This window comes from Hyperoodon ampullatus (genome assembly GCF_949752795.1).
Source record: "Hyperoodon ampullatus genome assembly, chromosome: 20".
NCBI classification, from domain to species: Eukaryota; Metazoa; Chordata; class Mammalia; order Artiodactyla; family Ziphiidae; genus Hyperoodon; species Hyperoodon ampullatus.
Window position 1 is genome coordinate 6,131,448 of NC_136933.1, and position 24,916 is coordinate 6,156,363.

Sequence of the window (24,916 nt, forward strand, 5' to 3'; positions counted from 1 at the left end):
TGCGCAGGCTCAGCAGCCATGGCTCACGGGCCCAGCCGCTCCGCGGCATATGGGATCCTCCCAGACCGGGGCACGAACCCGTATCCCCTGCATCGGCAGGCGGACTCTCAACCACTGCGCCACCAGGGAGGCCCTCCTGTAGTCAGCTTAGCATTACTTTGAATGACTGGTTTATATTTTGGAAAATACCTGCAAAATGCCTAAGTCAAAATTATCAAATAACCAATAAGTATCTGAAAAAGAGTATGCTTATGGTGTTTATTCCAGAAATAGAGAAATGTTTCAGTATTTTTCAACATATATCATTAAAGTAACAAAGAGATAAAAATTACAAGATATTAAATATTGAAGAAACATTTGATAAAATGTTATGCTCTGAACAACATTGTGAATTATCCTCATGTTTTGAACTGTTATTTAAACAATATATTGTGTCACTAAGTGACATATGGGTAATTTTTTCTGTGTTATATTACAGGGATATCTATTGTGGAAAGTTAGTTTGTCTCTGGACAGGTACAGAAGTAGTGCCGTTTAAAAATTTTGATACTCAATATACTTTCCTTGGAGGCATTGTGTGTCTAAGTGCACATCTAAGAAATTCGACACCAGTAACTTCCCGAGACGATTATACCTATGTAAAGAATGGCACTATGTGTGGTCCAAATCAGGTAAACACAAATTCTTCGTGATTCTATACATGGTCTGTGAGCGTCTTAGTGTCTGTGTATGTGTGTTTGTGTATGAGAGAGAGTGCACTTAAGATTTTTAGTTCTGTGCTGACTAGTTCTGTGGTTTGGGGCGTAGACTTCCACTGACAGTTCCACATTTTAGCCACCCTTTCCCATCTTGCCCTTTCAGCTCTTCTTCCTGTTTTTCCTTAGGACTCTGAGGCTGCAGCTCCTCTAAAGCAGTGTAAGGCTGATCAACTAGGCTCTCCCCTTTGCCACTGTGTTCCCTGTGGTTGCTTTCTCACTTCATCTCATCCAACAGTGACCTTCATTTTATTTCAAAATCCCAGGAAGTCCTTTACTCTCTCCCCTTCTAATTGTCTCTTTCTGATTTTCCTTTACTCTCATTTATTGGGAAAAGGGAGGCTATTGTGAGTGCCAAGTCTGTGAATTTGAGGCCATTGTGAGTGCCAAGTCTGTGAATTTGAATTGGAATCATTCTGTGGTTATTTTTAAAAGTCATCAAGGACATACTTTATGTTCATTTGTTATTCTACAGTGTTCAGTTGTTTTCAGAGAGGTTAGATAGTAAAGGCTTCTTTACCACATTCTCATCAAATGTGGGTCCTTTGTAAAAATCAGTCTATCAATTGATAGATAAGAAAAGAGAGAAAAAGATTTTATGTCTTATCTATCAACATAAAGAAGAGTATGTCTTCCTTGTCAATTATAAAAATTATAAATGTTATACTCCTAAATTTAATACTGTAATATATTAAGTGAATAATATATTACATGAAGATAAGCATTATTCCAGCAATGCAAGTTTGCTCAATATTGGTTGTGATAGAAGGCGTCTTTGAATTGTTTATTTAGAAGACAGAACAGGAGTTTATCAGACTGATTGTAGCTCATATAAGTAGGTGAGGGGTATTAAGCATATCTTATTAACATAATCATTTCAAACTTGAAGAAAATGTCTGGGGCATGTAATTTTCCAAAAATAGTTAAGCTAATCAGTGACCGAATAAATAAAATTAACTGTCTTTTCCTTACCCATTCTTATGCACAGAACTGTATGAAAACATGCTCACATAACCCAAGATTTTCTCCTCAGGAAATATTTTTTTAGTTATATCAAGGATTTTTTTTTTGAACTGTGATGTGATTTCTTCTGGGACACGATTAGTGTTTCTTTTTTAAAGAGGGAAATCTTATGTGTTAGTTAATATTCAAAACACTGTCCCAACCACTGACCATGGCTAAGTATTTTCATAGTATCTTTTGCTTTTCCTGTCATTACAAAAGAGCCAGCTACAAATCGATCTGTTTAGTTGAAAGAAATTATATCAGAAGCATGGTTCTTAACTTTTCCTGGCTTATTTTTCTCCTAAAAACAAGCCAGGGAAGTGTGACTGGTATTGCCTCAATGACAAGAACACTAGAATGAAAAGAGTTTTGTGGACAGGTAATGCTGGTTTGTCCAACATTTTGTTATCCTTGCTGGCTTTATCAGAGCACTTTCAGTTAATGAACAAGCTGATATTTGTTCTTTCCTTAATTAGCAATGGTGATAGAAAATAATGATATTTTTAGACTATTCATCAGATAGGGGATATTCTACCAGATACTTAAGAAAATCCGTCAGATAGTAGATTCCCCCGAAGATAGTCAAATTAAATTGAAATTTGGATAGACAAATATTAACATAGAGTCTACATAGAAATCAGGTTAAATAAATAAATAATTAAGATAATATCCTATATTTAGTGAGCATTTACTGTGTGCCAAACACTGCTTTTGTTCCTTTATCTGTAACAAGCTATTTCACCTTCATAACCTTGAGATAGTTATACTTATTATTCCAAATTCAAAGATGGATAAACTGAGGTAAAGAAGATTAAATAAATTTCTCAAGGTCACCTTTCCTAATGCAAAAGATAAGAGATATGGTCATTAAAGTTGGGAAAAAAATGTAAAAATGACAGGAACACTGGTATTGAGCGTTGATCATTGGGCTCTGTGAGTAAAATAGTTCTTGTACTGAATATTGGCTCTGTCAGTCAGTGGTGGTGTGACCTTAAAAGTATACATTTAATTCTCATCAAATATAAAATGAGGATATAAAATATATATAGAAAGTGCAAAGACAGATCCTAGCTCATTACCAACAGTCAATACAAGTTAGCTATTTTTGTACTTATACCAATTAATATCGATAAATGCACAGTTCTGCTCCCTCAAGGGAAAAAATGGTTTCTGGTTCTCAAAATACGATATTTGATAAGGTAACAACACACCATTTGACTCCAAGTTCTTTTATTAGAATGAGCAGATCTGAAATCCAGATTCATCTGAGGTATATATATCTTGTGCATCTAATTTTCTTACCAAGTACAATTGTTCAACTCTTGACTTTAAATTTAAAATTTTTGTCATTGGTGGTTGTTTTCACATTTTAGTTTTGTAACAGAGGATCTTGCACAGACGTCACTGTCAGCTCAGACGCAACTTGTATCTCCAAAATAAAGTGCAATGGACATGGGGTATGTATAATGGTTACTCTGTTTCTAAGTATAGTTATTTTGATCCATGTCAATAACATTTTTCAGTATAATAATGCTTAAAATTATTTGGGGTGTAGAAATGTATTTGGGAAATTGAAATCGAATAAGAAAAGCAGACTCCATTATTCGTACGTATGTATGTGATTTATGTGTTCAATCAGATCATATAGGCTTCATGACCAAATAATTTGCTTTGAACTTTGTACTAAAATCCAATATGAAGCAATCTATTATTATACTGTTAGATTAAGATTATGAAATTTTGGAAATGAGCTCATTAAGGATTACACATATACATTTATACATACATAAAAATATTGCTTATAATTGAGTGTATGTGTACTGATAAATATTTAAATGCTCACACAATATATATTATACATATTACTTATAATCTCATATTTTTATGGGAGCAGACTTTCTTGTTCATTATGATCTGCTTCATCCTTGAACAGCTTCAATGTGTTTCCCTGCATGTCTCTTCCTTACTATATTTGAAAAGTTATCCACTGATGGACTTTCAGATAATGTTAAATTTTTACTTAACTATTGTAACTAATGGTACAGTGGACACTGTTGTACCTTCACCTTTGCACATTTATCTGACTTCTTAAATTGTTAGCAGTGAAATCTGATGAGCCAAATATATGTACCGTTTAAATTTTCATTAATATTATATTGTCTTCAAGAAATATTATACCAGTTTTTGGTCTCACCTGTCATGTATAAAAATGCATATTTCCGGGCTTCCCTGGTGGCGCTGTGGTTGAGAGTCCGCCTGCCGATGCAGGGGACACGGGTTCGTGCCCCGGTCCGGGAGGATCCCACATGCCGCAGAGCGGCTGGGCCCGTGAGCCATGGCCGCTGAGCCTGCGCGTCCGGAGCCTGTTCTCCACAACGGGAGAGGCCACAACAATGAGAGGCCCGCGTACCGCAAAAAAAAAAAAAAAAAAAATGCATGTTTCCTCATATTCTGGTCAGACTAGTTTCTCTGTCTTTTGAATTTCTTCAAACATGCTAAATCCATTGTTAACTTGCATTTCTTTAGTAATTAATTATACAGTCCTTAAGTATGTATGGTCACATTTTCCATTTGCATTTCTATTTGTCCATCCATTGTGAAATTATCTACCAGGTTATGGAAATTTTGTAAACTTTGTAAGTTTTTCCAAGCATGTCTTTGGCTTTAACTGTGTGGCTAGTGTCTCCTGCCATACTGATGCTTCCTATTTTATATAGTAATCCAGGAGAAAAGTGAGCTGTGTGTCTTTTAAAAATTTTTTCTCCCAGATCACTTACATGTGCTATTATTTACAGTTTCTTTTCTGTTTCTTTCCTCTCTTATTTAATTTTAATTAATTTCTTGTTAAGTTTTTCACAAACCTATTTCTAGATTCTCTATAATGTTTCTGGCCCTTCCTTCAATTCACCCACCAGATCACATTTATAGATATTTTCTAGCCTTCCTATTTCTAGCCAAATAAATTTTGCTATCTATGTCTGATAAAGAATACTTCTCCCTTTGTTTTTCCCCCCCTTTTTTTTTTTTTGGTAAAAATTGGCTCTTATCATGGCTAATTTTTTTTGAACTAGCACAATTCATAGTATATTTAAACTCCCACTATTTTATAATTTCTAGCTTCATAATTCCTATGCCTTTCTAGAATAAGGCATTTCAGTTGTATCAGAATATTATATACTTTTATTTAAAAGTACAAGAGATAAATAAGAGAAAATCAATGGGACATTTGAAAAGATATTGCATGAACATTATTATATTAATTTTTAACTTAAGAATTGCTTTCCACATTACTATAAAAAACTACCTATAATATACTAAATTATAGTACTTTAATAATTTACATTGACTAAAAATAGCAAATAACGTGTTTAATTTCTATCTTACACATCAAATGCACTTTTTAAATTTGGTTTTGGCTTTAGGTTTGCAATACTCTCCATAACTGTCACTGTGACGTTGGATATGCTCCTCCACAATGTGAACCAATGCCTTCATCACCAGGAGGAAGTATCAATGACGGGTTTTGGCTTACGTCAGGTTAGTATCCAGATCACGGTATTCCAACAGAGCCTTCTGCACTTAGAGGAACAGTATACACCTCCACGGTCTGTGTGGCTATTGAGCACCTAGCATGTGGATAGTGCAACCAAGGAACTAAAGCTTCCATCTTATTTCACTTTAATATAAATTTAAATAGTCAGTTGTGATTAGTAGCTACTAAATTAGGCAGTGCAGCTCTAGATCATATTGTCAATCAAAATTTTGTATATGGTTTAAATTCAAATCTAGACATGAACACTTTAACAGATCTTCTCTGAATTTTAACAGTGGTTTCCAGAACTTTTCTATTTGTACAACAGAGTTTTCTAGATAGGTATAGTTAAATGATAGAATAGGTGATAGTTTTAATATGTAGTCTGTATATTCCAAGGATGTTAACTGTTGTGATGTGCTAGTTCACAGCAGAGTTGCCTCTTTCAAGTTTTAACTCTACTATTGAAAGGTGAAAATAATAAAATCTTCCACATCCAAAGTATATGGATAGTAGATGGCACAAAACATTTTTAAATTTATTTGGTGAACATTCGTGCACAACTGTAGCCTGTTTGATTTTTCTAAACTTCACAATGTGAAACTCTCAGAACACTGTAATTCCATTAAGGTCTTTCCATCATTTGTGCTTCTGTTTTGTGCCTCTGTTTTTATTTATTTTAGTTATGTATATGTTGTAAACCTGACAGTAGAGCATTGTATTTGCCTTAAAATAGCCAATGAAATGTTAAAGAATTTTAATGTAAATATTTACATTTAGCCCAACCTATTTACCATTTTCTAGGGCTTTTCAACTCCTCCAGCACATTCATATTTCTGTGTGGGTTCATTCCTTTCAACCTGTAAAACTCTCTTTTGTATTTCTTTTTGTGTGTACCTTGTAGTGATCAATTGTCTCAGCTTTTGTCTTTAAAATGTTTTCATAATGTCTTAATTTGTGAACGGTATTTTCACTGGAAGTAGAATTGCTTCTTTCAGCAGTTTAAAGATGTAATCCCATTGTATCCTGGCTTCCGTTGGGTGATGAGAATGCAGCTGGCATTCTTATTATTCATCCCAATAATATAGTGCTTCTTTCATTCCTTGTCTGAGTGGCAGACTTACTTTATATCTTTGATTTTCCATAGTGTCGCTATGGTTTACCAAGACGTGTATTTCTTTGAATTTATCTTGCTTGGTTTGGCGAGATTCTTGAATATATAGGTGGGTGTATTTCTGGAAATTTTGAAAAAATTAGTAGTCATTGTCTCTTTTTTAATATTTATTTTTTATTAAGAATATTTTGCTTTTTAAAAAATTTACACACAGTAGCATTCACTCTGTGGTATATAGTTCTATGAGGATTGAAAAATGTATGTATTCCGTTCCCACCACCACAGCCATGATGCACAACAGGTCCATCACCTCAGATCTTCCCTCTGGCTGCTGCCCTTTGTATTCATCTCCCACTGCCAGTTCCTTGCAACCAGTGACCTGGTCTCTGTCACTATAGATTTGCCTTTTCCAGAATGTTCTATACAGCATACATGCATTTGAGATTCATTCTCATTGGCATATGTTTTAATAGTTCATTCTTTATTACTGTTAAGTAGCCTCCTATTGAAAAGATGAACTATATAGTTTGTTTATCCATTCACACATTGTAGGGTATTTGGGTTGTTTCTAGATTTTGGCAATTTTGAATAACACTGCTGTAAACGTGCACATAGGCTTTCGTCTGTATTTAAGTTCTCACTTTTTGATGGGTAAATACCTAGGCACTTTTGTCTATATGTAAGTTCTCACTATAATACCTATAAGTGAGATAGCTGGATCGTTTACTCAGTGTATTTTTTTTAATGAGTGTATTTTTAATGTTTTAAGAAACAGCCAAGCTATTTTCCAAAGTGGCTTTACCATTTTCCTTCCCTCCATTCATCTGTGAGAGTCCCATTTACTCTGCACAGATGATCCACACTTCACAAGCATTTGGTATTGTCGTTTTTGGTGGTTTTGTTTGGTTTTTTTTTTGCCAGCTTTAGATGTGTAATGATATCCCACTGTTATTTTTAGTTAGCTTACTATGTTGAAATAATTATACACTCATAAAGAGTTGCAAAAAAATTTAGAGGGCAGTCTTACGAATACTTTACTCAGCTTCAGTCAATGTTAACATGTTTCAGTACTACAGTAGAATATCAAAACCAGGAAATGGACATTGATGAAATACACAGACCTTATTCACATTTCACCAGTATACATACACTTATCTGTGTATACGTGTGTGTATGCATTCACATGTGCGTATATTTAGTTCTATGCAATTTCACCACACGTTCAAGTTTGGGTACCCACCATCACAATCAAGATATAGAACTGCATCATCACTACATGGCCCCTGATATTGTTCCTCCTTTATATAGCTACACTGATTCCCTCTTTCCCCTTTCCGAACTTTTGGCAACCACTAAACTGCTCTTCATCTTTCTAATTATGTTATTTCATGAATGTTATATAAATGCAACCATGTAGTTTGTATCTTTTTGAGGTTGTCTTTTCCTCTCACTTCATTCCTTTGTATTGATGACTAGTATTCCTTTGTATGTCTGTAGCATATTTTGTTTAATTATTCACCCATTGAAGGACATTGTGTGGATGGCAATTTTTAGTTATTATGAATAGATCTGCAATGAAAATCTGTGCGGAAGTTTCTGCATGAAAATAAATGTTTAATTCTCTGGGAAGCATGGCCGAGAGTGAAATTGCTGTGTCTATGGTAAGCCATTTATAATTTTAAAAGCAACTGCCAAGCTTTTTGCAGAGTGGCTATATACTGTTTGACATCCCCACCAGTGATAAATGAATGGGTTTTTTGCAGCCTTGCCAACATTTGAAGATACCACTATTTTTTTTTGCCATTCTATTGGTGTGTTTTAATATCTCATTGTGTTCTTAATTTGTACTTCCCTAATGGATAATGATATTGAATATCTTTAATGTGTTTATTTGGCACCTGCATATCCACTTAAGTGAAAAGTCTGTTCATATCTTTTTCCCATTTGCTAATTGTATTGTTTATTAAATGTTGAGTTTTCACATAAACATCTATTTTGTGGGATTTGTGATTTGAACATATTCTCTCCAAGTGTTTTTTCTCAGACCAAAAGGTTTTTTTTTCCAATTCTTATTTTGATAAGCTCTTCTTTTTCCCTTTTTGGATCTATGTTTTTGGTGTCAAGTATATGAATTCTTTGTCAGTCTTAAGTCTTGAAATTTTTTGCTATGATATCCGTAAAAGGTATAGTTTTATGTTTTATATTTAAGTCCCTGATCCATTTTGAGTTACTTTTTATAAAGGGTGGGAGATTAATTTTCCGATTTATGGGTGTCAAATTGTTCTAGCACAATTCTTTGAAAAACCTGTCTTTTGTCCACTGTGTTGATTTTGCACCTTTGTTAAAAATTAATTGGACATTTTTGTGTTGATGTATTTCTCAGATCTCTATTCTGTTCCATTGATCTATGTGTCATTCCCTCCACCAATACTACACTGTTTTGATTATTGTAGTTATAGGGTAATCTTGAACAGCAGGAAAAGTGAGTCTTCCCATTTCATTCTTCTTTTTCAAAATGGTTTTGGCTATTTTAAGGTTTCTCCTTTCCATATACATTAAGCTTGTCTATATTTACAAAAAAATTTTGCCGTGATTTTGATGCAAATTGTGTTAAATGTATGGATCAATTTAGGAAGTTTCACATTTTTATTATTTACTATTGAATCTTCCAGTCTATGAACACAGTATTCTTTCCATTTATATGTCTTCTTTAATTTCCTTCATCATAATTTTGTAATTTTCACCAGATACTATATATTTTATTATTTCATATTTGTTATTTCACTTTCTTTAGAGGTATTGTAAATAATGTTGTACTATAATAGAACATATTTTTATTTTATATTTATAAACACCAGTTAAAATGATTAATCAATGTTTATCACTCCTACATCATCTAACTCCTTTCAATCAACTTTGCATGTATATTTGTCCACTTGTGAATCATATGAAATAAATGTTCATGCCCAAATATAATAAAAGGTAAAAAGATACTATCCTAGATCTTCTTTACAATACAGAACGTTCTAGGTATTTGTGACAAAATATTACATGCTGAAGTATGATTAACTGGATGAGAATATCATATTTCCTTTTTGCTACTAGAAATATTCTGTTCATTCATTGATTCTTCAGTTGGAGGAAAATTATGATAGCATCGTCCACTCTGATGACTTGTAGTATGAGATTTCATTTGGATGATCAATTTCAACACCACCATTATAGAGTTTAAAAACAAGAGCCCTGGAGGGGCTCTTTTGTACCTTCCTGAAAGTTGATATATTACTTGGGCAACAAAATTAGAAAACTGAAATTTGCCAATGGAAAAAATAAGGAGTATAGAAATAAACTCTCACATATGCAGTCTAATGATTTTCAATTAGGATGCCATGACCACTCAAGGGGAGAAAGGACGATCTTTTCAACAAATAATATTGGGATAACTGGATATCAATATGCAAAAGAATGAAGTTGGACCCTTACTTACACCTTAAAAAAAATTATCTCCAAATGAATCAAGGATTTAAATGTCAAGAGCTAAAACTATAAAATCCTTAGAAGAAAACAAAGGGGGCAGTATTCATAACATTGGATTTAGAAATGATTTATTGAATACAACACTGAAAGCACAGGCAACAGAAGAAAAAAGTAGATAAATTAGAATTTTATAATTAAAAACTGTTGTGCATCAAAGGACACTATTGATAAAGGAAAAAGCTAACACACAGAATAAGAGAAAATGTTCACAAATCGTATATCTGATGAAAATTAATATGTAGAATATGTAAAATATTCCTACAACTCAGCTACAAAGAAACATAAAATCCAATTAAAAATGGCAAAAGACCTGAATAGACATCTCTTCAAAAAAGATACATAGATGGACAATAAGCACATACAAAGTTGCTCAACGTCACTAATTGTTAGGGAATTGCAGGTCGAAACTCCAACTAGATACTAATCCAAACCTATTGGGATGGCTATTATTTAAAAATTTCAGAAAATATCAAGTTCTGATGAGAATGTGGAGAAATTGAAACCCCTGTGCATTGCTGGTGGAAATGTAGAAGTGCTGCAGCCCGTGTGGAAAATGGTATGGTGGTTCCTCATAAAATTAAACATAGAATTACCATATTACCCTGAATTTACACATCTAGGTATATACCCCAAAGCACTGAAAGCATGGACTCACAGATATTTGGACACCCATGTTCTTAGCAGCATTATTCACAATAGCTGAAAGGTGAAAACACTCAAACGTCCATCAACAGTATACCCATATGGTGGTATATACATACAATGGAAAATTATTTAGCTTTAAAAAGGAATGAAGTTCTGACACATGGTACAATATGGATGGAACTTGACAACCTTATGCTAACTAAAATGAGCCAGTCACAAGAGGACAAGTATTGGTTGATTGTGCTTTTATGAGGTACGTACAGTAGTCAATTCATAGGGACAAAGTAGAAAGGTAGTTGCCTGGGGCTGGAGGGAGGGGGACTGGTAAGTCAATGTTTAAAGGATTGAATTTCAGTTTGGGAGGATGAAAACGTTCTAGAGTTTGATGGTAATAACAGATGCACAAAGATGTGAATGTACTTAATGCCATTGACTGTACACTCAAAAATATTTAAAGTAATAAATTTCATGTGTTGAGTATTTTACCACAGTAAAGCAAAATTGTCAGGCAAAAATTCCATTTTATGACATCACCAAAAATAATACAATGTTTAGATATAATTTTATGGAAAGAAGTGTAAGATATACACTGAAAGCTAAAACTACATTATTGAAAGAATGATCTACATAAATGTAAAGACATCTCCTGTTAATGTATTGGAAGGCTCAATATTATTGCTCCAAATACTCTCAAAATTGATCTACAAATTCAACACAATCCTTAGCAAGCCCAAGCTGTCTCTTTTGCAGAAACTGAAAAGTTGATCTTAAAAGTCTTACAGAAATGCAAGCAACACAGAATAGTAAAAACAATCTTGAACACATAGTTTTCAAGAAAACTTGAAACTGAAAACATAATTCCAAAACATATTACAAAGCTAAATAATCAAGACAGTGTAGTACTGTCTCAAGAATAAGGATAGATATTTAGTTCAATAGAAGAGCGAGTCCAGAAATAAAGCTTCATGTTAACAGTCATGGATTTTTGACAAAGATGCCAAAACAATTCAAAGGACAAAGGATGGTCTTCTAAAACAATGGTGTAGGGACAAGTCGATATCCACATGCAAACGAAGTTAGATTACTGCATCACAAGGTTCACAAAAATTAACTGAAATTGGATCATAGATCTAAATGTAAGAGCTAAGGTTATAAAACACTCAGAACACATATTAGTAAATCTTTGTGACCTTGGCATAGGCTGTGTTATCGAAGACACCAAAGCACAAGTGAAGAAAGAAGCAGTAGACTGATTGAATTTCATCAAAATTGATAACTTTTGTGCTGCAAATGATACAACCAAGACAGTGAAGGACAAACTACAGAGTGGGAGAAAATATTTGTAAATATTGTATCTCATAGGGGACTTGTATCCAGAATATATAAAGAACCCTTACAAGTCCATAATAAAAAGACAAATAACCCAATTAAAAATGGGAAGGGATTTAGGGACTTCACTGGTGGCGCAGTGCTTAAGAACCCGCCTGCCGGGCTTCCCTGGTGGCGCAGTGGTTGAGGGTCCGCCTGCCGATGCAGGGGACACGGGTTCGTGCCCCGGTCCGGGAGGATCCCACGTGCCGCGGAGCGGCTGGGCCCGTGAGCCATGGCCGCTGGGCCTGCGCGTCCGGAGCCTGTGCTCCGCAACGGGAGAGGCCACAGCAGTGAGATGCCCACGTACCGCAAAAAAAAAAAAAAAAAAAAAAAAAAAAGAACCCGCCTGCCAATGCAGGGGACACAGGTTCGAGCCCTGGTCCAGGAAGATCCCACATGCCGTGGAGCAACTAAGCCCGTGCGCCACAACTACTGAGCCTTTGCTCTAGAGCCCATGAGCCACAACTACTGAGCCCACGTGCCACAACTACTGAAGCCCGCGCGCCTGGAGCCCGTGCTCCACAACAAGAGAAGCAACTGCAATGAGAAGACCGCGCACCACAACGAAGAGTAGCCCCCATTCACCACAACTAGAGAAAACCCGCGTGCAGCAATGAAGACCCAATGCAGCCTAAATAAATAAATAAATAAATAAATAAATAAATAAATAAAGGGAAGGGATTTAAATAAACACACCTCCATAGAAGATATACCAATGGCCAAAAAGCCCATGAAAAGATGTTCAACATCTTAGGAAAATGCAAACCAAAACCACGAGATACTACACACATTAGGATAGCTATTATAATAAAAAACACAGGCAACAAGTACTAGTGAGGATGTGGAGAAATTGGGATCTTCTTGGTGTTCTTTTTACCACTACTGCTCAAACTCTGGTATCTCTTTTCCACTCTCACCCCAGTAAGAGCTGCTGTCTAATTAGCTTCAGATTGTCTCATACTATGTATGTATATATACACATATATATTCCTTATCCTTCTGCCAAGGACACCTGCGAGGATCCCCTTAACAGTTTTGGAATCCTTAATTTACAGAGCAACTTACTGTTCAATGCTGCACCCTTCAGGTTCCCACCATTTCTTCTACTGTGAACTCTGTCTTCTGCTCCATGGGAATGATGTACTTTGCTTAGGACTCCAGTTCTCTGTTCTGAGATCAGCAAATTATCCATAGGTAGAATTGTATTTCCATAAAATCAACATCATGTTTTCTTTTCTTCAGATACTATAGTTCTGTGTTTCCTGTTGACTTCCAGAAACCATTTCCTTCATGTTTTATCCTGTTTCATATTTTTATTATTTGACACATATAATGGAAAAATTTCATCATGCCCACAAGTGGAAGCTCCCAATCTTTCTTCCTTAGAGTAATGGATATCTTCCAGTTAATCTAATAGTAATCTCTTTAATCAGTCTTTGGAGTAATTAAGCACATGAGAAGGAAGCTCCACTTGCAATATGATAATTTTAGTAAAGATGGATTAAAGGAGAATGGACCTTTTCTGATGGGTGAGGCCAGGAAAGGAGAGCTATAAAGTGTTGAGTTCTACCATAGCATGAGACTGCTGCATGTTTGATTAGTTTCAATATTTTTGCATATATTTGCTAATTTATTTCTTATAATACATAAAACTTCCTAAACCACTTTAAGGTAAATTACTTCTAATCAACATATAATTGGACTGTGTGTGTGTTTCAATATCACTGATCCTTTTGTCTTTTTGAGGGGGCATTCAATTCATTTACACTTAATATCCTCAATAGTTGCTTTGGTGGTAATTCTGATTGCTTGATATAGTTTTTTGTATTTTAATTGTCTGGTTTATTTCTTTTGCTTAACTGGACCAAGTTTCCATAGATTTAGTTTTCTAGTTTTATGTAATGTCCTTATAATGCCAAGAGGAATATCTATTTTTCTAATTAGTACAGTCAAAATTAAAACAATATCACTTTATACATCTATTATGTAAATTAACCTAGTCTACTATTGTTTTTTTAAATTAGCCTCAGTTATATCAATAATTTTCTGTAAATAATTTTTAAAAGTTCTTTTCTTTTTTTGCTCTGTATTTTAAATGGAAGAACCTATTAGATGAAAATATCAATCTGATGTGTTCTAAGTAGTAGTTCATAGAAGGGAATATGACAGATTAAAATACATTAGAAAGTAGCACATAAATAAATACTAAATATACATACAAAGATTAAAAATAAATTATATATATATATATACTTGACAGAAATATATAATGCACTTTGGGGCATAGTCACAGAATATTGGAAAACACTTTTAAATTTAAGTTTATTAACTCTATGGTTATATTATTTGAATTCCAAAGTTTTATAATTCAAATTATTAATATGCTTTGAATACCATTTTTGAAAAAGTTAAAAGGTACTCTTATGTTTTCAGGTAAAAGTACAGACATGTTGATAAAACGACGTGGTGCTTCTCGAAAAAATGGCCTTGTGATCAGTTTCTACGTTTTCCTGCCTTTCCTCATTTTAATTCCCATCATTGCTCTTAAATGGAATAAAATGAAGATATTTTGGAGCAGAGAGGGTACAGTAAGTGAAGGGTAAGTAAACTCATTATTTAACTCATATTTAATATTAAAAATGATTTAGGAGGAAATTCAAATATTATTCAGAATATTATAAGTAGGGACTCCTGGATGGATTGGGTAAATGTTCAGAAACATACCAAATATTTAGAAACATACCACATTTTTTTCAGATTTCAGGCAGGTGGGTAAGTTTCATGCTTATATAGGCCCAGGAACAACTGAAGTAACTCAATAAATCCTCATTACCTTTCGAATAGCAAGCCATGTTGGCTGTAACTGCTTTAGAAGGTCTGTCTACTTCCCAAGCAACCCTGTTTCCTTTCACTGACATTCACTTGTGCCAAGAAGATTAATAGAGACAGAGCAGCACAGAATAAAGAAGGTGAAGATTAATAGAGACAGGGCAGCATAGAATATGAGGAAGGTGAAGTTTAACAGAGACAAGGCAGCACAGAATATGAGGAATCTGAAGATTAATAGAGAGAGGGCAGCATAGAATATGAAGAAGGTGAAGATTAATGAAGACAGGGCAGCATAGAATATGGGGAAGGTGAGGATTAATGAAGACAGGGCAGCATAGAATGTGGGGAAGGTGAGGATTAATGAAGACAGGGCAGCATAGAATATGGGGAAGGTGAGGATTAGTAGAGACAGGGAAGTATAGAATACACGGAAACTGAGAAAATATAACATGGCAAAGAATGAGGGAGAGAACACACATAGGATACTGCCCATTTTACACATAATTAATATCACTCGTGTGTTTCTAAAATTAGAATTAAGGCACTTGAGCAGCTTTTCCGTTTATGATTTTTTTTTTTTTTTTGTAGAGCAGAACTTGATTAGGTCTTTTTTTTAATGAGGTATAATTAACATATGACATTATATTAGTTTCATGTTTACATCTTAATGCTTTGATATTTGTATATATTGCAAAATGATCACCACAGTGAGTCCAGTTAATATTTGTCACCATACATAGTTACAAAAATTTGGTTTTCTCCTGATGAGGACTTTCAAGATCTACTCTTTTAGCAAGTTTCAAATGTGTAATTCGTTATTTTAACTATAGTCACCATGCTGTACATTATATCCCCATGACTTATTTTTTTTACAACTGGAAGTTTGTACCTTTTGACCCTCTTTACCCATTTTGCTCACCGCCCCCTCATCCCATTTTTCTGGCAACCACCAATCTGTTCTCTGTATCTATAAGGGTGGTTTTTTTTGTAGATTCCACATGTAAGTGGGATCATACTTTGTCTTTCTCTGTCTGACTTACTTCACTTTCATACTGCTTTTTTCTTTACTGTAACAACAATACAAGCCACAATTTGCTTAGTGAATATTTAGGAAAATGAGAATGCAGAAGCAAGGGTAAAGAAGTGGGTCTCATTTCTTCATTGTAAAGGAAATCATTTTTGTTTCTCATTTGTGTAGCCAGAGACAAAATAATGATATAAAATTTCAGTCAACACCTCTACTTCCCAAGTTAGTTAATCTTATTTATGAACAAGTTAGCAGCAACCAGGTAATTCAGGGTAGTGTTCTGCATGATTCATCAATCATTCAACTGTTATAAACTGACTTAATTGGATGATATCTGGCACATCTTCCTGTGCTCTTACTTAAGACATCTTGGACAAATCTGAATAGTTGCAAGAACTCGATCTGACTTTGAGAAGAGATGCTAGAGTAAGGTACCACTGATCATAAAGAACAAAGTCTGCTCATGACAGCCTAAACTTTAGGGCAGCAGTAAATGGTTTCAGGGCTGCAAGGGCAAGAAATGCTGTAGAGCTGAAACACAAAAGGGTGGTAAGGAAATGGATGGTTATGAGCTAGGCCATTGTCTCCATCACCCAAAGCCTTTACAGTTGACATCGTCTCTTCTTGTCCATGTCCATTCTCTCCAAGATGACTGCTCTGCTTACACATGGCCCAGAGTACCTATCTCAACTCTTTCTAGTTTCATTTTCAAGTAAAAATCCCAATAATCTTCCAAAACCAGTGCCTGTTCGTTCATTTTCTCAAGAGACAGAAGGAAATAACTGTGCAAGTGTATCTCATTTCAGCCAGTGTTCTGTCTGGATTCATAATCCTGAGTTAGGTGTTCAAGCCTGATTTTATCATCTGTGAACAAAGAATTGTAGCCATTTAGTAGGAACCTTTACACCATGACATTCCTCTTCAATAGGAGCTGAGTGTGTATAGGAGCCGAAGAACAAATGAATGCTGTATAAATACCACAAAGTGTAACTAAGCATAGCTAATAGAGAGGCCTCATTAAGAACCTCATTAACAGAAGTGAAATAATAACTATTCACGTAGGTATTTGATAGAAATCATATAACTGAAGTTATGATAATTTAAGAATATGCAAATTATCTGTTTAACTTGGGAGAAGCATTATCATAGGTATTTTAATATTTCATCCAGTCTTCCATGTAGACAAAATAAAGAAAAGTAATAGATGGATTTTTAGTTTGAAATTTTAAAAATGCTTATTAACGTATTTAAAAGTTAGGCTAACCTCAGAAAAAAACCAAGCACTACAATATATGATCCCTGAGTAGCATATAGGAAGCAAAGCGGATATTGGTACATATTAATTGAGTAATTAGGACAAATCTAGCTTTATTACTTTTCTTGACTTTAAGATTACAGTGTTTCCTAACCTTAAAAATAATTCTGTATCTTTAAACAGATCTCTATCAGAAGACAGCAGTAGGAACAGTAACAGCAACGAGTCTTACAGTTAAAGGTGAAGTAAAAGAATCAAACTATTGACAAAATGATATAATTCATTAAATACTTTAAAAATATTTTTAACAGTACCTCAGTATAAGGAAGATATTATTCCGTATTTCATCATTTTGATTTCTATTTGTTGCTATCATATACTAAAACAAAGACTAAAACAAGCCATTTGATGTTAATTTTATTTTATACTTATCTAGAAACATTTAATGTTAACTCATATTAGCCACAGATTTATTAACCAACATCTTTGTAAAATGAAATGACTTCAATGGGATTTTTAATATTTTCTTAAAATATTTATGTGCAATCATGCATTTGATTGGTAGATTTAACGTTCTAACTAAGAGGTTTACACAGGTTGTCTCCCAACACTTGTATTTATTTCTCACTAACAATAACTCCCGGGTTATTGTTCTCCTTATTTTATTTTTTTTAAACTTTTTCATTTTGTATTGGAGTATAGCCGATTAACAATGTTGTGATAGTTTCAGGTGCACAACAAAGCAACTCAGCCAAACATATACATGTATCCATGCTCCTCCAGACTCCGCTTCCATCCAGGCTGCCACAGAACATTGTGTTCTCCTTATTTTAGAAATAAGGAAACAGACATAAAGAATGTAAATAATTCCGCACATGTATAGAATTTTAGTGAGTTTTTTGAGTTTGAGTTTGACAACCAGACACTAAGGTTGAAGCTCTTAAGAACTCTGCAATTTTGCCACATATTTTCTGATACAAGACTGGCGATGGGGAATGGAATTTATGCTTATTGAGGACCTAGAGGATGCCAGGTAAATGCTAAATGCACTCACCCTCCAAGGCAGAAGAACAATTCTTTACCATCAGACGGGATAAAGGAGGCTTCTGTATATGTCGTTCAACTTTCTAACTCATATGTGTAAAGAAATTGTGATGTTTGACATATTAGACTTATCCCTGGGAGTAAAGGAAAACAATCAAAAACTCATCTAAGTGTGAGACCCCAAGTTCATATCTTTACTTACCTGCCACATCTGACTTTGATGGAGAAAAAAGTCAGTGGGTCTCTGTTTCGTTATCGGCCACCAAACAAATCACTTATGACTCCTGTCCTCAATGTAAAGTGGTCTTATTTCCGCCTAGACCACCTTCTCCCTCTTCTCTGATCACGTTACTGAAAGCCCGCATCTTAGGTGAAGATTCTGGCCCTCGGCTGTCTTCTTCTCATGTCCTCCGTCATAGTTCCTGCATCATGCTGGGTGTCTTCACCTGAACTTCTCACCTCCACACAACCTCAGTCATTTTCTCATAGAGCGGTACACTGAGCACGCCTCTCCCCGACTTTCTCCAAGTCTTAAGTCGTAAATTCAGTATCTTGCTTTCTTTTACACTTTTTTCTATTTTTCACAGTCTTCTCCTGCCACCAGTACTTTATGGTTATATTAAGGTCTTGCCTCAAGAATTGGACACATTCATTCAATAAACATATTTTATAAGTTGGTTATAAAAGGTGATGAAAGGTGATTCTTTATGAGGAAGATGAGAGAAGTGGGGCTAACTGGGCAGTTGACACTGAAGGAGGAACTGGGTGGCAACTTGAAATGTGGTTGACTGAGTAGGCCCTAGGGAGCAAGTGACGTGTCAGCAAGGAATCGGAGGAGGCGCAAATAATGACCCAGTTTAGATATTTGAAAGGAGTCACCTGACATCACTGTCAGCTCACAGAAGGCTTCCATCTAAATGCAAAGGATACAGTACAGCAAGAGAGGGTGCAGGCAAGCGCTGGGGGTCAGAGAGACGCCTCAGGCACAAGGTCTCAAGGTTCCTTATTTTAAATTTTAAACAGCCCATCGTAAATCCCACTGCCCTTATCTCAGCAAAAAGTGAAACCAGATATTCAGGCTTTCACACAGCTAAAGAGAGAGCTTTACCGTTCCAGCTGTAAATCAAGTCTGTCTTAGACAGGCATAGAGCTGGCAGAGCTACCCATGCATATACCCGGGCAGGAACTTTTCAAGCACATGAATGATACAATGAAAAGAAAATGTCAGGACTAATCCAGGAGAGAAAGGATGTTACCTCAGACCAGGGATAGTAAAGATGGTCTTAGGAATAAATTTTGAAGGTGAACCAACAGAATGAATTGAGAGTTTGGCTGTAGAGTGTAAGAAAAAGTGCTTAAATGATGTTCATTCCTATACAGCAGGAAGATAGCGAGGCTACCATGTAAAAGACCTCTCTGTGTCTAAATTTGTGCTCTTAATATATTTAAAAATTTATTTTAAAATGTACAGATGTTGAAGGAGAAAATCTGCCTAGGTAACTATGAGCCAGGACCAGTCTGATATGCCACGATTAAAAGGTTACATTTCCTCATAGATGAATGGAATGTAGTTGAAGTATTTTTGACGTGGTAAGAGAGGGATTTAGCAAGATATGGTGCACTTTTTACAAAATTCACAAGGATAAATTAGGAGAAAATTCAGTCAGATTCAGTCAGAACTGGAGACTAGTGAAATGGAATATACAGGAAAAGTGTGATGAGGGCAGGATTGGTTAAGACAGAAAGAAAAACACAGTTTTCAGAGACCTAACAGGGGCAGACTTGGTTGAAGTGGTGACTGGATGGATGTATTTGGGTTAGAATAAAAGAGAACTACAAAGACAAACATTTCTGACACAATGGATAAGGACAGCTTTTACTAATGGCATGTTGTACAGCAGCTGAGAACCAGCTTGGTTTTGGAGCGATGAAGCGGAGGGGAGTAAAGAAGGAGTTCGTTCTGAACATGTGTGGGGGGGACACCTGTTGGCAACGCACAGAGGACTGTTGGGAGTTCGCCTCCTCTGTCTTCACATGTTGTATTGCTCTTTTTCTCTCTGTTTCCTTGTTCATGACTTTCTTTGACCCATGTAAAACATAGAGTCCATGTAAATGAGACATATATAAATAGCAGTTTATAGCATTTCCTTTTAATGTGGCTATCACAAATGTGTCTGGAAAAAATCAAACCAAAGAAACAAAAAAACCTTGGGTTTACAAATTCTGTAGAGCACAGGTATAGATTGTGACAGTATCAACTGTCTTATATTAATTAATTGATAACCTGTAGTTTTGTAGTAAAATTAGACAGCTTTTATTAACCATTAAAAATGTAGCATTTCTTTTTTCTGTATTTCTTTTAGAATGGTAACCAAACAATACTGTCAAAAGCCATAGCTTGGAGAAAAGATATTGCATATTGCCAAGAAACACACCATTAACTGGCCTGGTTCAAGAATAAAAAAATCTGCTTTTCTCTCCTTTTATGATGGCTTAAAGCTTTCAATTTCAAAAACAAAAGTAAATCCTGTGAGTGAAAGTATGTCGCCTTGTTTCGATTCATTCAGTTCTCGAGCCCAAGTTTGTGTGCCCGATGCACAGTGAGACCAAACAAAGGGAAACGTCAATGTTTGGAGCAGAGAAAGGTTTATGGCCAGGACCAACCAAGGAGAACGGACAGCTCGTGCTCAAAAATGCCAACTCCCTGATGATTTTGGGGAAGAATGTTTATAGGCAAAATTTGGGGCAAGGGCTGCAGGGTATGGAACCTTCCCCTGGTTGGTTGGTGGTGAGGTAACAGGGCGCTGTTCCAGGAATCTCAGTCATCAGGCCTTCCAGCCAGTGTGGGTCCACATGCTTGTGCTCAGCCTGAAGTGACTTCCTGCATCTGGCTTGAGGGGGCCCTAATTCCTGTTGAAGAGCTCAGACATATGCATCAGACTGTTCCGCACATCCCCAAAGAGCAACAGCACCAGGCCCCATGCTGCACTGTTGTTTCTTCCTGCCTTCCCTCACTTCCCTGATTAGTAACTGTTTGAATACACCCTTTGGAACTCAGAGAAGGTCTAGGAAGCTGAAAGCCTTTTTTTCTGACAAACTGGAAACTGGGGACTCGCAAAGGCTTTTGTGCCCAGGAGGGCTCCACAGGGTCCTGCTCAGTTTCAGTCCTTCTACTATGGTCCTCTAGTAGGAAATAGGCAGGTTGGCCTCTTTTGAACCTTCAAGGCTGCTGCATCCCAAAAGGAAAACTTTGCATTGTGCACTCCTGCCGCCGACTGCCCTCAGATACCCATGGCCCTGCTAATCGCTCCCATCTTAAGAGAGGACACCTAGAATCTGCACCTCTCCAATAGCTCATGATTCTCATGCCTTACCCATTCCAAGCTTCAGGATATTGAGAGGAAGGGTTGCTACACAAGGTCAGCCCCAGAGCCCTCGGAGAGTCACTAGCATCCATTCTATCTTCAAGGAATTGTTCACACTGAGCTCCTGGTCATAGATAGCTGTCCTGTCTCCAGATGATACTTCCCTGCCCTCATAGAAATTGAGCTCTAGAATATATCTTTGTCCTTTGAAGGAACTCAGACTTGCTGCTCTTTCCTGACTGAAGCTGAGCTTTTCTGGGTGACAGTTTCTTGTTTCAGTGCCCCCTCTCTTCATCTCCCTCTTCCTGAGATGGGTGCACTTCTGCACACCTCAAAACATTATTTGTGGATTAGAGATCCATCAGCCTATCTGGAGTCTAATTAGGACCTACAGAATTTCCATCCATATACATGAAGGTGCTCCTGGGTCATGGGTGGGAGCATCCCATCACAAAGACCAAGAGTTTCCTTTTCCAAATGAGCAACTGATGAATGGATACACAAGGTGTGGTCCATCCATACAATGGGATAGTATTCAGCCACAAAAAGGAAGCACTGATGTTACTACAACATGGATGAACCTTGAAACCGTTACGGTAAGTGACTAAAGCCAGTCACAAAAACCACGTATTCTGCATCTGTATGAAACATCCAGAACAGGAACATCTAGAGAGACTAAGATTAGTGGTTGTTTACTGCTGAAAGTGGGGGTGGAGAATGAAAAGCTGGGGTGGGTGATGTTAATAACTAAAGGGTAGAGGACTTGTTTTTGAGGAACTGAAATTGACTGTGGTAACGATTGCACATGTCTGTGAATATACTGAAAACCCTACAATCATTCACCTGTGTGCTTTAAGTGGGTGAACTCTGTGGTAAAAATAATACACATCGGGATGATACTACCATAACTTTCCCTCATCCCCTTTGCCACTAACTTATTTGGGGCCATTATGATCACTGTCCTGCCTTACTTAATTACAATTTCTCAGGATCAGTTTTCCAGGAGTACTACTACCTAGCAGGTCCAAGTTTTAGACCTGATCAGAGTTTATTTTTGCAACTGTTGGTATAACACATCCTTGCTGTGGAGTGTACTGGGATAAAGGAGGGTGTGGGTGAGTGGCAGGCAGAAGTTGAGTTAGGTTTTGAGCGTGAGTAGCTTAAGATATTTGTCAGAAAATTCAAAGACAATTACATGTTCTGTCTTCTGCAGCAGTGTCACTTTTCCTCTCTGAGTTTGTCTTGCTGGCCTTCCCATTTCTAAACCTTCCTTTTTACGGTTCTAACAGTAACTGTTAACAAGATACACTAAGGTTCCATTTCAACGTTTTCTTCCCTTTCCTCAACAGATTATAATCGAACATTGTAAGAATAGGCACACAGTTGAAGAATTGTGCTTTTTATTGTCTCATGCAGAATTGAGTCCAATATCCTTTTTTTTTAAATTGAGGTAACATTGGTTTTTAACACTGTATAAGTTGCATGTGTACAACATTTTTCAACTTCTTTCAGTGTGCCCACCACCAAATTTTTAGTTTCCATCCCCCACGCTTCTTCCCTTCTGATTACCATTACTCTGTTCTCTCATATGTGTTTGTTCTGGTTTGGTTTGGTTTCTTAATTTATTTTTTTCCACATATGAGTGAAATCATACAGTATTTGTCGTTCTCCATCTGACTTATTTCACTTAGCATGATACCATCAAGGTGCAACCATGTTGTCACAAATGGCAAGATTTCATCTTTTTTACAACTCCTATTCCATTGTGTATACATACCGCATCCTTATCCATTCATCTATCAGTGGTCACTTAGGTTGTTTCCTTATCTGGGCTATTATAGATAATTCTGTAATGAACATAGGGGTGCATATATCTTTTTGAGTTAATGTTTTCAATTTCTTTGGATAAATACCCAGAAGCAGAACAGCTGGATCATATGGTAGTTCCATTCTTAATTTTTTGAGGAATTTCTATACTAGTTTTCATAGTGGCTACACAAGTTAAATTCCTCCAAATAGTGTATGAGGGCTCCCTTTTCTCCACACCCTCTACAACACTTGTTACTTCTTGCCTTTTTGATAATAGCCATTCTAAAAGGCATAAGGTGATTCCTCATTCCAGTTTTGATTTGCATCATTTCCCTAATAATTAGTGAGGTTGAACATCTGTTCATGTGCTTGTTGGACATCTGTGTATCTTCTTTGGAAAAACAACAATTTATATCCTCTTCCTACTTATTAATGGATTGTTTTGTGAATTTGGAATTGTATGAGCTGTTTATATATTTTTGATATTAAGCTGTTGTTGGTCTCATTGTTTGCAAATATTTTCTCCCAGACCACATGTTGTCTTTTTGCTTTGTTGATGGTTTCCTTTGCTGTACAAAACCTTTTAAGTTTCATTAGATGCCACTTGTTTACTTTTGGTTTTATTTATTTTGCCTTAGGAGACTGATCCCCCTCACAAAAAAAATCGGTACAATTTATGTCGAAGAGTATTCTGCCTATGTTCCCTTGTAGGACTTTTATGGCTTCAGTTCTTACATTTAGGTCTTCTATCTTCTCTTCCTGCACAGTATAACTAAGGACTTGTTTTATTCGGTAGCATGTCTTTATACAGGGGATTTATTTTCAACTATATAAATATGAAAGTAGAAGACTATTTTTCCTTTCTCTGAGCAAGCACTAGAAGTCCAACTTCTGGTTTCTACATCTTGCCTTAAAACTTGGTGGTTAGCCAGATACCATCTCTCATGTTCTGATTTGTCTTTAACCTTGTTTCAAATTCTGATACTGGGATTTTCCCTTTTTTTCAAGCTTAGCTCTTATAGGATAACAGGAGAGGGTAACTACTAACCCATTTTTCCATGTTGCTAGATAATATTCCATGTTTTCATTCACACACATGCACACACATACACAATATTTTTCTTTTAGGTATAAATTAAATTTTACTCGCTATAAATTTTTATTGATATAGAAAAATTAGAGAAGTTCTAAGAATTTAGCTTGTAATGATTAAAAAGATGAGAAAAGTATCATTTTATTTATCAAGGTTAAATCATATGAAATGCCACTCTAAACTGCCCCCCATTTCTTTTTTTTTTTTGGTAATATCTCACTCCAGATTTCCTTACCATGGCCTTGCCTATATTTAGAACTTCTGTCTTGTCATTCTTTCACTTCACTCATTATACTACAGGCTTTGAATAGGTTCCCATACAAGTTCCCTACAGCTATTCAAAATGCTAGATCATTTCCCAAACTTTCAATCTCAGCCTAAACATCAATTCCACAAATAGGTTTTTCTAACTATCTTATCTATATGGTTATACCCCTCCTCAAAATTCTCTATTCGAGCACTCCATTTCTTCAGAGCACTTTTCACGGTCTCTTTATATTTGGGAAGTTTGTCATTAATTTCCTATTAATTTTCT

General features: G+C 35.9%; 1 protein-coding gene across 1 annotated transcript in view; it reads left to right on the plus strand.

The window, feature by feature from the left end:
• The window catches only part of LOC307068792 (A disintegrin and metallopeptidase domain 3-like), a gene marked incomplete at both ends in the record, with an annotated part of 94,556 nt that overhangs the window by 64,226 nt on the left and 5,414 nt on the right, over positions 1–24,916 (plus strand). The window contains 2 exons of the mRNA XM_079726821.1: positions 5,183–5,297; positions 20,682–20,873. Coding sequence (XP_079582947.1) covers positions 5,183–5,297; positions 20,682–20,873 — 307 coding nt within the window. The remainder of the gene's footprint in view (positions 1–5,182; positions 5,298–20,681; positions 20,874–24,916) is intronic.